Source organism: Neltuma alba, unplaced genomic scaffold, assembly GCF_004799145.2.
Source record: "Neltuma alba isolate B1F8T4 unplaced genomic scaffold, ASM479914v2 tig00004331_pilon, whole genome shotgun sequence".
Lineage (NCBI taxonomy): Eukaryota > Viridiplantae > Streptophyta > Magnoliopsida > Fabales > Fabaceae > Neltuma > Neltuma alba.
In genome coordinates this window covers 113877-126626 of record NW_021633659.1, presented here as the reverse complement: position 1 = coordinate 126626, position 12750 = coordinate 113877, and the positions used below count along the sequence as shown (strand labels likewise).

Here is a 12750-nt window from a genome sequence, read left to right as displayed (position 1 = left end):
CAAGATCCAGCTATGTGCCATCTAGTGAAGCCACATCACTATTTCAATGTTGTTTATGACACTTCAACAGATTTTAATGCCGTTACATCTCTAGAGACTAATATTTTAAGACTGATTAAACTTTAGCAAACCACATCTTTGAAATTTAAGAAGCCAAAATCAAACTAGGCTCAAATTTCACAGGCCAAAAAATACTAATCGATGACTTTCTAAAATATATAATTAGTTTATATTATTAATATTTGATCTAAATGATTTCGTGGAATAGTGACGAGAAAGAGATTGGCTCATGTGAGGAGGATAAGTTCTTGAAAGAGCCGCATCTCAAAAATTAGTCGAGAGAGTTGGATAGCCCAAGTAACCCTCCGCAGGGAAGCGCCTGTGGGGCATGTTGGAATATACAGCTAAGATATTGTTATCAATTTGGACGGTCAAGCTTGCTTTTGGAGTTGTAATAGCGCAAATGCAATGAACAGACTTTGGATTGGATGCGCAAAATACCACAGCCACACACTCACTTGTCCCCTCAGCCATTGCCTGATCTGACCTCTCCTTTGTTTATTATCCTCTTTCCCTTTTATGAGGCACCCCTTCATTTTTGAAGGTACTCATTTTACAAGTGACAAATTTTCAAGCATGTTCAATTTAAAATTTTCATAGTTTACTGTTTGTCTCACAATAACTCTCAACGTGTTATCCTTAACTCACCGAACTCAATCACATAAATACACTTATTATTAGAATACATGCATACTTAGAACAAGGGGAGCTGGAAAATAGCACTTATTTTTACACAAATCAAGACAATTCTACTCACATACTTATTTCGAATATCATAAAACTACTTCCAAAAAACTAATCAAAACCATGTTAATAATTTTCTAATATTCGCTACTAAAGGGCTTCAATAATCTGCACTTTCCTGGTTTCTTGCATCGATGCATAGAATGTGCGCATGTGGCTCTCCCTTACAGTAGCCAAATACAATAATGACAGAACAGGTCATTTTCTAATATTCACTACTAAACGCCTCAATAAGAATATTACAAGTGAAATTCTTTTGAGAATTAACGCTACATGATTTGGTTACTCAAACAATTCCTTCATCTTTGCTTTACAAGTAATTCTTATCAAAGAGTCTGTTAGCAAACGCTCTGAAAAACTGCGACCAAGTCTTGTGCTTAAAAAATCTCCTCGACCACCTTCAGTGGCATTGCTTTTTAGGGTATGAAGTGAGGACCAGATCCAAAGAGAAAGCTTCAGTAACATGGAGCATATGTAACTTGAATGCTCTCAAATAGTAGAGAGGATCAAGTTCCGATAACAAGTTATTAGCATGAAACTATTATTATTGCCTTGCATGCTCTCGCTAGTTATGAGACCTTTTAATAATTACGTTTATTTCTTGGAACTTCATAGTAATTCTCCCTCAGAAATAAGGGGCGAGACCCATTGAGGAGAGAATCTCACCTTGTCTCTCTTTTTACCGCATCTCCTCCATTACACTCCTAGAGCACATGTCGCGTCATAATTAAGAGATTTCCAAAGTCCGGTGGAGGGCCAGCTCCAATGGCTATTCTGAAGTAAGATGGACCCAGCTACCGAGGGTAACGCTCCCAAAGTCACATGGTATCTTTAGATCCAACAGCAAATTTAGCAATGAAAAACCCAATTGTGTCAAGCGGAGAGGATGGGTCAAACCTCTGCACAAGTTCTTCCTCACCAGGTCTTAACCACTCCCTATGCACGGAAAAATAGTAATTATCAGCATTTTACTATGTTCTTGAGTTTGATAGTATTATTATATGGTGTAAATGTTAGTCAAGTAGATACCGGGTCTCATTAAAACCCAATAAAAAAAACCTACAACAAAATATTGGGCACGAATCTGATGCAGTAAGGCTATTGATGAAATAAGATTACAAACATTTCACTTACGAAATTCCCAGAGAAAGCAACCAATATAACATCATTAGGTGGCCCAATCATCAAGTTCAATAACAATTTAACATCACAAGGCAATGGAAATAATAAAATAGTGTTGAGGAAAATCTATGTCATATGTGCGTAATCGTTAGTACAGCATGTAGATGCACACAAGACAAAACAACCAATACAGGCCACAACCACAACTTCAAGCCAAAGGTTGCAAGAAAGTAGAGCTCCTCCATCTAAAATTAAGCACTATATCCCAATGTTTACTAAGACACAATTACCGGGAAAATGAATGTTTTCCCATTTGTTTGGTCCTCCTTTCCTCCCTAATTTATGCTCTCCCTATTTTCCCAACGATATAAAAGGATAAAGTTTGACTTCGAATATTAGAGAGACATGGACATGCAATGGACAGACTGAGAAAGCAAGGAAGCAACGGAGTGATAGATATAAGGAGAGGAGAATTTGTAAACAAAGTCAAATGCAAGAACATAAAAGGGTTAGAGACAGTAACATGTCTATTACTCAACTGTGATCAACCCAAGCCTAACTTGTCTAACTCATCTCTGATTCAAGAACAATAAAAAATCCCCCACATAATTTTCCTACCCCATTGAAAAAGTTATATCTTCAATAGCTACAACAAAAGATTTTAAGATGCAATAATTTCCTGCAAATGTCATTTGTTTTGAATACAAGGGTAGGAAAACCATACAGAAAAGAAACAGAGCAGTAAGCTCTCCAAGCAAATATTAATTTGAAACGAAGCAAACAATATCACTAATAAGACACGCCTGATTATCTTTAAAATCGAAGAAAGTTCTTACTCTACATATCCATCAGGAAATTCACAGCGACCAACCAGTCCAGGTCCTCCAACTCTAGGGTTCTGGTACAAATCAAATATAAAATATTAATAACTCAAGCAATATGAAATTATGTCGAAGGAAAACTAAATATCAAAGTTAAATCTAAATAAATACATTTTTATTTACCAGACAAGACTACACAGAGAAAATTATTACAGATGCCTAGCATATTTAAGAGGCATCACCGTTCACTTAATTATATACCTTTCAATTTTTAAACATAGATATTTCAGGATATCAATCAATTTTTCATGATACCAGCATATCAATCAATTCTAAAGATTAATGATTCAGCTTTAGATTTCAAGAACCCTTATCATGTACACAAAGGTAAAATGTGGGGCATATATGGTTTCAAACCTGTGGGGCCAATGACAGATAATTGTATGTGTCCAAAGCATATCGAACCAATGCTTCATTCTCACCAGGATTTATTGTACAACTAACATGTAAAAAATGAATAAAACATTAACAGAAAATAAAACAGATAAAATTATGTGCATGCTGGGAAACTGAATTCTGCAAACATAATGGTTTGACCGCGGCAAAGGCAGCAACAAACTTTAAGATAACTGACAAACAAATATTTAAATCTAGAATCCCATGGACACACATTTTAGCAGCAAGCACAACGTCTGAACCAGGAGCTAGGTGGTTTACAATAATTTATTTAAGGCTACCACTATAATGCAGTTCAGAGAAATAGTATACACAGCCAGAGGGAAGGGGGGGGAGAAGCTCCACCGCATAAGAACAGACACCATGGGCTTCATGGGTCAAGAGATACAAATTCTATTAAGCCAATTCGGGCATCTTGGTGATAAACTGAGAGTTAAAATCGCAGTACCTAAAGGATCAAAATTTTCAAGGATCTTTCGTCCAGTGAATGAGTTCATTTGGAATGTATTGCCTTTGGGATTACCCGCATTAATTGAGCTTAACCAACTTGGGTTTAGAGGATAACATCATAGGAATATTGCTATCTAAGTTTCAAAAAATTGCCTGGCCGTGCTATTCTACGGTAATTAGACGTTGTCCATACTGAATTGAATCATGTGAATCATTGCATGTCGAGTTTTTAGTCTATTTTGAGACTTCTTATCTTCCTACCTTTTGTATGTCTTTATAAAATATCTATCTCAGTAGAAACAAAAGAAATTTAGTATGCCCGTTGTAAATATTCTCATGCTTGTAGATAGAATCATAAACTAACAAAAAATACTTCTGAAAATCTTTAATAAATGCAGAGCCATTCCAGGGAGATTGGCACTCCAATTCATTATACTTATCACTTGCACTAGTGCATTGGCTAACTTATATCTCTAATATAGACGCATCAACATGAGTGAAATTCTAGAAAATACAGGATCAGAAGGAGAGATGAAAAAAGTGACAATGAGGTAAAAAATCTATATAGCAATATGACAAAAAATACCATATATCAATACTTACGTGGAATACACAATTACTCCACCAGGACGAGCTAATTGAACAGCCTGGTCAAACATTCTCCTTTGGTATTTTGCGTGCGCTCTTAAGGATTCAATTGTTTCCTATCATAAACAAAGAGTTGCGGTCATTACTGTCTTTTGATATTCACTATTGATCAAGGTGATCACAGATATTAAAACATAAAACTAGCATAAAGAAAAAATGGTATGCAATGTTGGTAAGTTACAAATCTCTATTTAACCTTTTTGCAAAATATCTTCACAACATACAGCTAAGATACTTAGACTCTTTCAGCATAAGGGCTTGCAGACAACATTTTGAATGTCTAGGTAATCTAGAGACAAACTAGATAAGAAATCCAAACAGCTTCAAGTTCCTAAGAAGTTAAGGCAGAGAGAAATGATATTGCCAACATTATGATCTAACAATTCAGGCACCAAACATAGCATATGAGATACAGACCAAAACACAAATTGGATTATAAATAATAATAATACATGCATAACTAAGGGAAGGCCATAGGAATATGGCAACTTCACATTGCACTAGCATACTTTAATTGTTGGTGTAATGGATTTCTTATTCTTTTAAACTAGAATCAAAGACGCCGTTTAATGACAGGCCATAGCATTTTCTGGGTACCTTTGGCTAATTTCACTGCATAGGCATTACAACAATCGCATACAAACATTCATCACTGCTACACTATCCTCCAAATAATTTCAGCTTTATTGTTGCATATCCAAGTGCCCAGTGAAGATTCAAGCATTGACAAACATGGCTTTAATTAAGCAGATAAAAGCAAAGGATCCAACTTTCCAACCCATACCTGAAGGTATGCAGGTCTGATATGTAAATATAATAGAAAGGAGGAAGTTAGTTAGTATTAGTTACTAAGTCCTTACGTCTATAAATAAGGGGCCAGCTAATCAGACTGGCGAATAGCTTTTAAGTGAAGGGAATAAGTTTTCCCTCCTCTCTCTCTCTCTCTCTCTCTCACACCTCTGTCTCTCTCTCATTCTTCTTCCCAGACTTATTCTTCCTCTCTCTCCTCTAATTTCTATACAATACCTTAACGAGGTCTTTATTCCTATCAAAATATTCATTTATGTATTTCATAATGGTCTCCATGCATGAATAGATATTTAGATACAAGCAAATGCAGGACTTCAATTTACAACTTCATTCCTACCTCTCCAGCAAATAATCGAGGCCTTAAACCAAGGGCAGAACAAGGAGCGTCAAGAAGAACTCTATCAAAACTGTTAGGAGGAAAACCTTTTGACTTCTCAACCCTCCCACCCAGGGACTGATTTCTTCCAGGTCCATTTCGCTCCCTTCGCATACTCTTCCGGATTTCAGCTTTGCTAGCATATGTTCCTTTCTTTTCCTTTTCATTGTTACCAACTGCTGGATTATTTACAACAAATTAATGGATGGTTGAAAGAAAAATAACGTTCACGTCAACAACAACTATGAAAGAAAGAGAATAGAAACACCACAATGTATCAACAATAATATCAGACATAAAATAATTCAATGATTCTGTTTAGATTGTTAATGTAAACACCATGTCTCAACAATATTGAGCCTTGTCAAGGGGGAAAAAAAAAAAGAAAAGGATCGGCTTGCCAGTGATGGATCAGCAGTCACATGACATAGGCAGGGTGCAAGAGTGTGCGCGCTGCTTTCTGCTGCCTTTCATTTATTTTTCTTAGTTTTTTTTTTTTTTTGGGGTGGGGGGGGGGGGGGATTGAGTGTGTGCGTGAGAGGAGGAGGAAGGGTCTGTTGGTTGGATACACAACAAATTCCTAAAGCACCATATGTGCATCCATCTTCTAACCTAGACAACAAAATGCACAGACAAAAAATTGATGGCATTAATGCAATAAATAGCCACTAGAAGACAGGCCGTACCTACCATTTTCCTCCACGGTCTTATTAACATTTAACCAATTTATATCACTAGATGGCATTCTTTCAGCATTTAAAATTGATGAATCAGGAACTTGATCTGTCACATCATTGTCAGCATTGCCACAATATGAACCGGTCAAATTATCTGGTTCATTTCTTCGGCAAACAGCTTTAAGAGCATCTAATTTATAGGTCTTTATGCAACGTAATCCCATTTCAGCTGCCAATTTCTGAATATCCATCACCTAGACAGCCATCGAACATAAATAGTTTGAATTGAAAATTCTTAAAACACATAATTAAGACAAGAATGAAAACAAAATAGGAATATTTTGAACACAATCTTAGCATTTCCAGTTCTAACTGGAGTCAATAGAGAGCAGTTATGAGCCAGGAGTAAGTAATTCTGTAACAGGCTGTTTTGCCAGGGGAAATACATGTTTTCACTTTCCATATGGCTGGGGACCCTCTTCAATTTGCTTCAAGCGCCGTTGAGTCTTGAGTTATAACTTCGTTAGTAGTTACTGAACTAAGAGCTTCACTAAAAGATGATATCATCAGAATTTACATTTTTTTCCAAAAAAAAAAAAAAAGTAAATGAATGCTTTAAAAATTTTATATTGAATATTAATATTTAATGAAGATCTAAGCAAGGATAATTCTGTGTCCATAAAAATACTAAATTATGAATTAAAACTAACTTCTCTTAAGAAATATTTACCGACAGTTTATAATTTTTTAAAGAATAAATTCACAACACACACGAAGATGTGTATATATAAACAGAATTTACTATTTTTGCTATACCTTATTTGAACAATACATATCGATACATGCAAATGCACATCTTATATTGAAAGCCCAACTAGCTTACTGGTATACGACATGCAACTGCTGCCAAGGGACCCAAGTTTAAGTACCTTGGAAGCACCTACACTTCCTTTTAAAGCTGCGTAAATTTTATAAAACACATCATGCAGGTAAGAACATGGATAAATCTAAATTCCTTTTATGAATTAAGTGATGCCACAAATATAATTTTAGTATCAAGCAAAATACATTCCATGATAATGCTCAATATGAAGAAACCTAAACAGAGTTCTGAATTAGATTTCAAGCCCCCTGATAATTATGGAATATCAATTACGCACAATCAATCACAGTATAATAATAAAATTATATTCAAATAAGAACCCCGAGCTACTGAAATTGGCTCTACCAGTGATTATCGAAAGTTTAAACGTAATATATGGGATGCTATCTTGATCATTAACTAATCAAGTATGTTTTGAGATCTATCAAAAGCACAGAATTTTCACCTTGTTATGAGATCTATCAGCTGCAATGATCTCTCCGTCATCTTTCATAAGTATTGCAATTGCAGTTGTTTTCCCTCCAGGTGCAGCACACATGTCTAGTATACGCTCTCCCTTTTGTGGATCTAAGAGAAAGGATGCAAAAATAAATGACAGATAGAAAGAAATGAGTCCCGGACAGAGATAAGATAAGCCAAAGAACAAAGAACAGTATTTTGATATGTATAAATAAGTTTCAAATTTATAATTATAAATTAACCACAATTGTAAATTTTACAAAATAATTCTCTGAAATAGAACAAAATATAAATGAAAATCCTCTTCTGATCAATGTTGAATACGTATAAATGTTTTTTTTAAAAATCAAAATAGCAAGTTTTTGATGGAGCTGAAGATTCACAGAAGATTTACAAGTCTTTTCCTCAGACCTATAGCAGATTCTATAGGAAGGGAAATGGTGCAGGAAAGAGTAACACCAGGGGTCAAGAAACATATCCCAAGGTTTTTAGCCGTAAGGATAAAAAGGTGATGCTGATAGACAAGTAAGATAGGTCAGTAGGGGTAAGCATCCTTTCTACATAAGGAAAGGGGAGTTCAGACTTTTGGGAGTGAAGTAAGGTTTGTTTTGGAGAGGGCTGCGTCTCAAAAGCCAGTGTTGCTTCTATGTTTTTGTGATTTTGTAATGTGTTGACGTGTTTTTTGGTTCTGTTTCTTATATTTCTGTCATTATTATTTGATTGTAATTGGTGAAATGTGGGCGTATGAGGGATTTGGGTTCGTCTTGAATCATTATTTCCCTAGTAATCCAGACCATATTATTCAGTTATAGTATTATCAACGCCACATTGTTCGTAGTCTATTTCCGGCTTATTGTTTGTCAAAGCTTATTAGAGTAGAGGATTCTACCAGTTTCCGTTCTCAAGTCATGTGCCAAAGGGGTAAGATGACACGTTTGATTCCACTTCAAGCATTAATGGAGCAATGATATATTTGTCACAGGTAGTTGGCTCACTTGAACCAGATGGCTTTCACCAAAACCGGTTAAACCGCCGGGTTCAGCTACTTCCTGACTTGTTTATGGACTCCCAATTATCAAGTCGGAGCTAGAATGTGGAGTGCGGACTGGCCCCAGTCCAACAAGTCTAGTCAATGATCATGATAACAGAGGGAAAAAAATTCATGAATTCAACTTTATCGGGAAAAGTACACATGATTATGGACAGAGCTTGTTTAAGCAGCTGACAACTTACATTTGAAAATTATAGATTTCTAAATATCCAACAAATAAAAAACATCAGAACCAACTGAATAAGCAGATTAACATTCTATGTTTATTCAAAATAAAATTGCTTAAACAAAGCAAAAAATAATTAAGTTCATGGTCCTAACTATCTTAATAATCCTAAATGAGGAGTTTTGCAGAAGCACATCTATTGAGATTGTCTCCAACGACTTGAAATAAATTGTGCATATGAGAAGAGTTTAAAGCACTTGCAATCAAGGGTATAGTAGAAACCTGTAACTTTCTAAACGACTCAAGAAGATGGGGCGAGGGGGGATGAGACCTAGGCTGTAATTTATATACCTAAAGCATGAGCAGCAATAATACTTGGCAGGTTTTGAAGAAATATTTCTCCCTCAAGCAAATCTGCAAAACCAAAAGGAAATGATTCTGCAGCTATCCACATACAGTCAAAAATGTAAGCACTACGCAATGTCTATTTGCAACACAGTGCACATGGGTGCACGTGCTTAGAACACCAAACAAGTATTAGTAATTATTAGTAAAAGAAAAGGAGGGAAGGAATATCAACCACAAATAAAGCAATGGCCAAGCCAAAAATGAAGATGAATGCTGAGAGATAAGATCCAAATGATATGCACTGCTTAAGTCACAACAGCAACAAATATTTATCCAAGTTGCACCAGCCACCAGATGCTAGATTTAACACCAACAATCAGAAACCTTTTGGTTGCACAGGCTAGACAAAGCCTCCGCTCCCTCCACTAGCCAAATAAGAAACCCCCCTAGAACACCTTAATTCATAAAACTCACACTTCTTCAACATGCATAGCAAAAGCCTTTTTCTTTTTTTCTTTTTTTTTGAAAACGTGTCTTAACCAATGGTGAAAATATCCAAGCATCAAGCTTCCAGAAACCCAGAGAACTAATTATCAATGTTCTTTATTTTCACTCCCGACAGAAAAAGACAGCCTGAAACTAAGAATCCAAAAGCAGAAGAAATTTCAACAATCTCCATGCCAAATGCAATCCTATGGCTTCTCAACCCCACTAATCAGCTGCAATCAAAGACATACCACTATACAATAGTCTCTTGTATAAATTAAATAAGCAACATCATTCTATAAGATGATGTCGATCTCAACCTGATCATGTGTGACATTATGAAACCCATAAGATCAGAGGTGAAGAGGTCATATTCCAAACAGAGAAAAATAATATTATTCTGTTCCTTCCTCCCTGTCATCTCTTCTATCCTAATAATATCATTCTTGTAAGCAGAAAAAGAGAGGAAATGAGGGCAAAAAAGCATATTAAACTACTGAAATATAGTTACCAAAAAGAACGTATAAAAATGAATCTTTTACAGAGTCCTTGCATGAATTATGAATATCAAGACTTTATCATGCCAAAATGCCATAACGATGGTGAAAAACATGAATCAAAATATGTGAAGCAGCAATAGAAAAACTACCCCCAAAAAACTGATACAATACAATATTCTCTATAGAAAGAAGTGTGTTTTACTATGAAAAGATGGAAGTTCATATACTCTATCCTTTATATCCACAGCCACTCCTTTAGAAACACGAAACATTCCAGCCCTTGACATCATCGTTGTTCCTTGGCCAATATAGAGCCCACTCCGTTCAAAATAATAAGGATCTGTAAGATAACAAGACATGGAAACTTCATCATTCTTATTTTATAAAAGAATTCAGTTTTATTTCAATGAAATATTTTACCGTCAACAAGCATCTAGCATTTCAGGGTCAAATAAAGAATAGGCCTCCCAAATAATGTTCAGAATTGAGATAGAAATACAATCCCTACCTGCTTGTGACCCTTGTAGTACAGTACCACGTGTCATACCAATACCCCATCCACCACTGACACCTGGCTGCTCCACAGCAACTGAGACCGCAACTGTATCTCCTGTCTCAACATGAGCACTGCAAGCCATTACACCAGGAACATATACCTGAAAGAAAACAAACACAAGGAACCAATTAAAGACTAGCAATCCATCATCACACTGATGCATCCTAATTTATTTCCTTCTACATGATTCATTGACTTGGATGGCACAATATACTAAGAATAGTAAGAAAATAACAGAACAATCAAAAAATAAGTTAATATTAATATCTTTGTGTGTGTATTAAAGATATCTTAAGCTCAATTTCGCACTCTCTTGGTCCACAGAATACAAGTTAATTATTTTACTCTCCTATCTTTTCTTTCTCACCAAATTAAAATATTGATACTTGGAAAAGTATCCAGTGAGTCTAATATTTACTGGATGAAAGTCAAATCAGCCAAAAGCAAAGATAACATTATCAGATCCTGATTACACTTTTTTTTTTGGGGGTTGTGCCAGGTTGTGCCCAGCACTCAAAGGGACAGGGAGAAATTTCATTTTTGCTTACTAAATCAACCATGCTCAAAACATTCAATAATAGGCGCAAATGTATCAGAAGATGTGGTAAAAACACCCCTGGGACACAGAAGCTCTGATGCCCATGATGCTTACACAAGACAGAAATATGATAGTAGCAGAAGACAACATGAAGAAGTCAAAGAAACCACAGTTTTTAATGAGGCAAACTATAGGAAGTTACTAATTTTACAGAAGGGAAGTTAATAACCTGGGCACCCCGAAGAACTGCCTCGGCACATTTCCTGCTAACAAGGACTTCCTTAGGAGGTCTATCATGTGTATAATCATAACTGATATTGTGCGGTCCCGAACCCTGAACAAGTACCACATAATCTAGGCCCGGAATCTGACACTTCGAGACTGAAGCAGCCTGTAAACACGTCTTCAAAGGATCAGCCTTATCTTCCGTTTGTCCCAGAGTTATATTTCCACTGAATTCTAAATCCTGGATATCACTGGCCCCACTTGAACCACACTTTGAGTCCAGATCATTATCAGATCCCGATTTATTCATTACTGATTGCAGCTTCTCGATAACATCGTCACTTGCAGACCTGAGCGTATTCACACGAACACAAGAGTAGCAAGACGGGCGCCTAAAAAATATATGCAAATTCTAATTACCACCCAAATTCAAAAATTAAAAAAAAAAAAGAAAAAAAAAGACGACTTTGCTGTAACTAAGCAGCATAATGAAAGTTTAAAATCGCACGCACGCATATAAATCATAAAACTTCGTGACGGAAGCACGTTTTTCCCGACAAATAAAGCTCTAAAATGGCATCACAACATCAATGGCGGGCATCTCAGCTCTCAACAACGCGATCATGAAAGTACACTAAAACTGATGCCTTTGAACTTGATGAAACAATGAGCCTTGAACCAAGAACTGAAATTCTCAAACAAAACTTAAAACGGAAAAACCTTAACAACCAACTTTCCTTGTTTTGCTAGTAAATGAGTGATTTACATATTTAGCTCCAACTAAGAACCAGAAAGAGCTGACACAGAAGGTGCAGTCCGCATTTCAATCAACATATATACTGCTAGGCATTGCACTGGAGGGAAGAAGAAGTGTTAGGAGTAAGGAGGGGGAGAGAAAAGAAAGTACGTTAAAGCTTTAGAGATGCGAGAGAAGTGGTCGGAGCCATAAGCTTTGACGAAGTAGTCATAAACTTGAGGGTTCCATTGAAGAGTTGGGTTGTAAGAATAGCGATTTGATAAATCCGCCATGCGATCGAGAGTCACAAGGTTCGAACTTCGGTGGGCTCTGCAACTGTCAAGGGTTTTAAGCAAATCCCTCGCTTTCTTCATTCAAAGAAGCCGAACGGGGGAGGCGCGGCAAGATGGCTAAAGAAAGAGCTTGGTAGCCCCAATTGATTACTTAAAAAAAAAAAAAAAACATTTTTACCTAAATCCAAGTATCCCACCAAAATTCAAGGCCGAAAAGTGTCCAACCAAAACTAATCTTACATGATGATATTCTATAGTAAAATCATTTCTTAAAAACTTATAATTTTTAGTAAAATGATTAAAAAATTACTCTTAAAAATACTAAGTCACGCATCGGTAATTTCG

At 36.1% G+C, this 12750-nt stretch overlaps 1 protein-coding gene across 1 annotated transcript; it reads right to left on the bottom strand.

Annotated features, from left to right (window-relative positions):
• Positions 1 to 868: 868 nt before the first annotated feature.
• On the bottom strand, positions 869 to 12474 carry LOC114744312 (putative methyltransferase NSUN6). The gene is made up of 12 exons (XM_028932482.1): positions 12284 to 12474; positions 11381 to 11768; positions 10566 to 10713; positions 10260 to 10397; positions 9075 to 9137; positions 7493 to 7614; positions 6178 to 6418; positions 5449 to 5663; positions 4257 to 4357; positions 3165 to 3246; positions 2763 to 2824; positions 869 to 1740 (listed from the first exon to the last, which is right to left on the bottom strand). The coding sequence occupies exons 1-12, from the start codon at positions 12403 to 12405 to the stop codon at positions 1623 to 1625; spliced, it is 1800 nt and encodes a 599-aa protein (XP_028788315.1). The 5' UTR covers positions 12406 to 12474; the 3' UTR covers positions 869 to 1622.
• Between the last annotated feature and the right edge of the window lie 276 nt (positions 12475 to 12750).

Excerpts from the sequence above, each read along its gene's own strand:
- LOC114744312 (XM_028932482.1), bottom strand. The coding sequence starts at position 12,405 with ATGGCGGATTTATCAAATCGCTATTCTTACAACCCAACTCTTCAATGG. Across the intron at positions 11,769-12,283 it reads CGCATCTCTAAAGCTTTAAC|GCGCCCGTCTTGCTACTCTT; the intron begins GTACTTTCTTTT and ends TATATTTTTTAG. Across the intron at positions 7,615-9,074 it reads TATTGCTGCTCATGCTTTAG|ATCCACAAAAGGGAGAGCGT; the intron begins GTATATAAATTA and ends CCTTTCTCTTAG.